This window comes from Microcebus murinus, chromosome 21 (assembly GCF_040939455.1).
Source record: "Microcebus murinus isolate Inina chromosome 21, M.murinus_Inina_mat1.0, whole genome shotgun sequence".
Lineage (NCBI taxonomy): Eukaryota > Metazoa > Chordata > Mammalia > Primates > Cheirogaleidae > Microcebus > Microcebus murinus.
In genome coordinates this window covers 1,814,416-1,819,791 of record NC_134124.1, presented here as the reverse complement: position 1 = coordinate 1,819,791, position 5,376 = coordinate 1,814,416, and the positions used below count along the sequence as shown (strand labels likewise).

Sequence of the window (5,376 nt, the reverse complement as noted above, 5' to 3'; positions counted from 1 at the left end):
CAGTGACGGCCCCCCAGACCTCCCCAGGAAGGACAATGCCCCTTCTCCAGGGCAAGCTCTGCCTGCTGCCCCCTGGGGTGGGATCCCCTGCCCATTCTGGACACACCCAGGTGTGCAGAGGCTGCCCGTGGGCTGGGCTGTCACCCCCCCTCTGCTCCACAGCCCCGGACAGCCCCAACCCTGCAGGCCCCGGCCCCTCCCTGACCTCCCTGTTTCCTCCCTTCCCGAAGCCCCTTGGGAAGCTGGGACCCCACCAGCTGGGACGCCACCAGCATCTGTTTATGCTTGAAAATAAACTAGAAAACTTCAGAAATAAAAGCAGACTTTTAATAATTTATTATTATAGTAAAACATCTTGAATAAATATGGAGTCTGAGCTTAAATAAATAAATAAATAAATAAATATTTAAAAAATATAAATATATAAATAAATATCACTGATCTCTGCCAGGATAAAACCTCCCCCTTCTCTGTTCCGTGCCCGTTGTCAGGGTCCGTGCCACCCCCGTCGTGGCTGGGGCACCCCTGGGTCCCTGTGGCATGAAGACACTGAGTTTCCGGCTCGTTCCGAGAGGGAGCAGCAGTGTGTGTGACCCGGCCCAGCCTGCCTCACAGCTGGACGGGCTTCCAGCAGTCAAAGGGGACAACAAACAGAAAGTCCTTAAGGTTCTTTTTGAAACTTTTGAAGGTGATAATCTGGGTTTCACAGGAAGTTTCCTTTAAAAAAAAAAAAGAAAAAACACTTGAGTCCAGGCAAATGGGTGACACGGGGCAGGCACCTGCATGTCTCTGTCCTGCCTCTTGGACCTCAGGGACCAGGAGGCCACTCTGGGCTGGCTGCTGCCCTCAGTCAGGTGACATTGTTGCCACCCAGGTGTTGCCCAAGCGGAGCACAGCTCTGCCAGCGTGGCCGGGCCACGGGCCTGACAAAGTGCCAGCCCGAGACTGGTGGTCTGAGGGTGGGACCTGGCCAGGGCGGAGCGGCTGGGCCGAGGCCACCTCCCCTCACGAGGAGGAGCAGGAGCCACAGACCTTGCTCTTCCCCCTGCAGGAAGGAGCACACAGCCTGTCCCTTCCAGGCGCAGCCCCGCCCTGGCTTCCACCCAGTACCCCACCTAGAGCCAAGGAAAATCCTGCCAGGAGGTGGCCCTTGGGCCCTAGCACTTCCTCAGGACCTTGCGCAGGCCGTGAGTTCCCTGGGTTTGCCTCACGCTGACCTTGTTAGGGCCCTAGACGACAGCAGCAGCACAGCACAGCGGGCTGCAGAGTCAGGCTTCTCCCGCTCCGCCTCCCTCCAGGGAAGGAGGAGGAGCTGCTGCCCCTCCCTGGTGGGCTGATCGGGACTCTGTTCACAAGGGGACTCTAGGTCCTGAACAGGCACAGCCAGAAGTCCCTCCTCAGCCCATCCCGCCCTCCCAGACGAAGACCGTCCTCCTGGCGCTCACCGGGGTAGGGGGGCAGTGCTGCCGGTAGTGGTCGCCCATCATGGCCAGGGGGCCCCTGAGCCTGGCCAGGCTGCCGTGGAGGCTCTGCTTGTACAGCTCCAGGCGGGTCTGCAGGCAGGTCGGCTCCTGTGGGACACGTCTGTCGTGAGCTGTGCCAAGCGCCCTCCCTGGGCTCAGGACACCCTTTGTCCCTCCTGCTCCCGTCCCGACCCTCAGGAGTGGGGCTTGGGAGGGGCCCAGGCGAATTCCGATTAGTCCGAGGCTGGGTCTGTCGTCCTCAGCAGGATGAGTATGCCCTCCTCGGCTGTTGCCACCAAAGGGTCCTGGCCCTGGGAGGACGTCACTCCCACCCACATCCAGGCAGAAGGGGTGGGGCAGGGCATCGTGAGGGTTGTCCTGAGACCCCTCTGTGCCCATCTGGAGTCCCCATGGGGCTGGGGCCAGGGCACAGTGACCACAGCCCCTGACCCAGAAGTAGCCCTTGCTTGACCCCCGGCCCCCCGGTGACCGCTGGCCCTAAAACGCGGCATCTGCCCTCGGCTGCTCACGGGACGGCCACAGGGCAAGGCCAGCGGCCTCTGCAGTGCCCTATCACTGCCCCTATCCCCTGGCAGCCGCTGAGGAGGGAGTGGACACCCCATGCAGGCATCTGAAATGGGCAGAGGCTCCTGGAAGCTGGGTCAGAGGGGAGCATCTTACCTGGGGGTCGAACATCTCCGAGACGACTTCTGCTTCACCCTGTAGGAAAGGAAATGTCTCATTATGGAGCTGACAGGCAGGGCCAGCCCGGGGACAGCAGGTGGCCACGCAGGGCCAGGCTCCCTACTCACCATCTCGGCCTCCGTGTCGTTGCTCTGGCTCAGGAGGCTCAGGGCCTCCTTGATGGCATTCACGTGCCGCCAGGGCCGGGTGACCGTGCTGGGCAGGCGGGTGGGTGCAGAGAGGCTGCCGACCACGGTGACCAGGAGCAGCAAGTTCTGCAGCCACATCCTCCCAAGAACTTTAGCCTTTCTCTCTGAGTACTGGGCTCACTGGCAGAAGAGCTTTTATATGCAGAGGAAATGATTAATGGTGACCACAAAACGCCAGGGGGGCGGGGGAACTACCTGGGCTGTGGAATCTCCTGGCCCTTATCAGCCACACTTGGTACTGGGGAGCCTTTCCCCCAGGTGGTCAGACTCGGGGGTTTTCACCGATAAGGCTTTCCATGAACAAACAGCCCAGGTGCCGCCTCCTGCCAGGCTCTCTGGGCCTCCCCTGGGCGAGGGCAAGTGGCCTCAGGCTGCCCCCGCCCGCCCTCTGTGTGGCCTCTGGGCACAGCTTGGACTTCCTGGCCCGGCATGGCTGGGGGCGGGGGGTACTTGGGAGACACTGGATTTTGCTCCCCTCCCTCCTGAGACCCAAGGAGGAACTGTGAGCAGGCGGTGCCCCCCACCCCTGCACTCCAGTTGCAGCCGCCGCCTTCTCTGCCCAGCCTTCCTCTCAGGCCACCGTGGGAGACCTGCGTGCGAGGGGAGATGTCACAGACCTGCCTGCTGCCCACGTAGGCAGTGTCCATCTACACGTCACAGCCCTGTGACAGTTCGATTGGGCTCCCACCACAGACCCAGAGGGATGACAGCCACATACACACCCGGCCGGTGGGACTAGAGCCACGTTCAGCAGCGGCAGAGGTGGGTCCGGGCTCTGGGCTGGGGCCAGCCATGATCCCGAGTTTGAGTCCTGGCTCTGGGGTGGGCACTGGACCCCTTCCCAGAGCCGGCAGCAGGAGCTTCGGGGCTGTGGCTGCACCCAGGCCAGGTGCAGGGGTCGCCGGTTTCCCAAGCAGGGTCTCCCCGGCCTCCTTTCGGGCGCAGCCCCAGCGCCCAACCCCGAGAGCTCCAGAGCCCTTTCTGTGAAAGTAGATGTTGTTGTCTGAAAAAGCCACGGGCTCTTGAGGGGCCTGGTCAAGTGTTTGCTTTTCACAGTAGAGTTTGGAGGAGACAGCGTGAGGTCGTCTTGCACAAGGGTCTGGCTCAGGCCACCCTGTGCTGGGAGCTTGGTGGCCGCAGGAGTGTGGGCCCACAGTGTCCCTTTGCGAGAGCGTGTGCCAGGTGACGAGATGCCCCTGTACCCGCATGTGGGTCTTAGAGGGAGGGTGTTTTACATGGGCTACATCGGTGTGAGTCCTAATTGCTGTCACCTGCTTACAAAAGGCTCAGGCCTCTGAAGCTCCCACGCTGGGTGTGATGTTTCTGGGCCCAGAGTTTGACTCGGCCTAGACCAGCGGCATCGGATAGGAGCAAGAACGTTCTGCCGGGCACAGGCGGGTGGGCCCTCAGAACAGGGGGGGTCGTGGCTCAAGCACAGTGGTCTGAGTCCATGTCCCTGGCGAGCTTTCCCGTGCGGTGGGAGTTCTGCTGCACACGGAGGCCAGACCTTGGTCCCGCAGACCTCCTTGGATCCCCTGCCAGGACCTGGCGCCCACGTGAGGCCAGCCCTGTCCCTCTGAGCCTGGCGAAACATTCCTAGGCAGCCAGGCTGGGGGCGGAACATGACGCGGCCGGATCCCAGCCCTTCCTCCACCTTTTTCATGAGACCTGTGCTCACCTCCTTCTCGGGAGCGCTCAGAAGGAGGAGGGGACAGGGCATGACATGCAGATGCCACACAGAGCAGGATCTATGTCAGCGGCACCCAGAGGCCGGAGGGTGGGAGAGGAGCCGTGAGGTTGTAGCTACGCTGGTGGCCGGGGAGGCAGAGAGCTGTGACGGGTTCTGGGATGGAAAGTCACTTTCTTCCCTGGAGATGATGCGTCACAGCCAGACACTTAGTCAACAGACCCTCCCGTTGGCCCCTGAGGCTTTCGATCTGGTGTGGAGACACTGCCACAGACGCTCCCACGGCGTGGCCGGCCTGGAATGGGGAGCTCAGAGCCTCCCCCTGCTTGAGGGTCCCAGGAAACCAGAGAGACACTGTGTCCCAGGCCGGGCTGAAAGGGCAGGTAGATGTCAGGTGGCAAGTTGGGCTGTGGGGATGGGGGGAGGGCACAGGAGAGGACAGGCACAGAAAGGACGGGTTTTAGGGGCACAGGTAAAGAAGGCAAGTTCCAGAGAGAGTCAGGCATGGGATCTTGAGAGGACTGGTGACGTAGTGAAGTCACTCATTCATTCCATATCTACTGAGCACCTACTAGGTTCCCAGCCGGGAGAGGGGATGATGGAAAACAGTCAGGGTCCTGCTTTCCTGGACTTTGGACCCTACTGATGGAGGAGCGAGATTGATGGACTCACCCCCCACCAAAGTGAGCTTCGCCTGTGAGTGAGCAGTTAGAGTCACTGTCCCAGCCACCGAGATGGGACCAGACAGCAGAGGAGCAGGTCAGCAGGGTCTGCGGGTCACAGGAAGTTCTGGGGCTTCAGAGGCGCAGGTGACAGACTGGGAGTGGCCGATGTCCACGTGACGCTGAGCCACAGAGGGTCACGCAGGAGGGAGGGCTGAGGGCCGGCACATCTGTGTCTAAGGGCCAGGTCACCACAGCTGGGAGGACAGGGATGGAGAAGGCAGGAGCCGCGGGCTGAAGTCAGCAGGCGCAGGGCAGAGCTCCACGGGCTTGGGGATGAGGTCTGTGGGCGGCCACACATCTTTCTCTTGGAAAGATGACATCAGGGCTGAGCCCGTGACACAGGCAGGCATTCCTAGATTGCACCGCACAGAGAGGCGGCTGCAGATGGCACCACGCCGGCCACACTGACTCAGGGGCTCCAACAGGGCTGCAGCGGGGCGGGGGTGGGGACTGTGATGGACAGCCTGACCCCGCGTTGGCCCCATCCCCGCGGGGCTGGGAGGAAACCTCTGGAAGGAGAGTCCTGTGCGTGTCCCTCCCACAGGGTCTGTGCCGACCCACAACCCTACCACAAGAGGAAGTTGCCATGTGGGTAGGGAAGTGGCCCT

The 5,376-nt window shown here is 61.7% G+C and overlaps 1 protein-coding gene across 1 annotated transcript; it reads right to left on the bottom strand.

Moving 5' to 3' along the window:
• Positions 1–373: 373 nt before the first annotated feature.
• On the bottom strand, positions 374–2,639 carry CSF2 (colony stimulating factor 2). Its single transcript, XM_020282323.2, has 4 exons — positions 2,276–2,639; positions 2,145–2,183; positions 1,446–1,571; positions 374–717 (listed from the first exon to the last, which is right to left on the bottom strand). The coding sequence occupies exons 1-4, from the start codon at positions 2,432–2,434 to the stop codon at positions 610–612; spliced, it is 432 nt and encodes a 143-aa protein (XP_020137912.1). The 5' UTR covers positions 2,435–2,639; the 3' UTR covers positions 374–609.
• Positions 2,640–5,376: the final 2,737 nt, after the last annotated feature.

What these genes read in the sequence shown, in the direction of transcription:
- CSF2 (XM_020282323.2), bottom strand. Translation starts at nt 2,434, where the DNA reads ATGTGGCTGCAGAACTTGCTGCTCCTGGTCACCGTGGTCGGCAGCCTC. An exon ending in ACGACACGGAGGCCGAGATG is followed by an intron (nt 2,184 to 2,275) that starts GTGAGTAGGGAG and finishes CCTTTCCTACAG; the next exon opens with GGTGAAGCAGAAGTCGTCTC. An exon ending in CGGAGATGTTCGACCCCCAG is followed by an intron (nt 1,572 to 2,144) that starts GTAAGATGCTCC and finishes CGTGTCCCACAG; the next exon opens with GAGCCGACCTGCCTGCAGAC.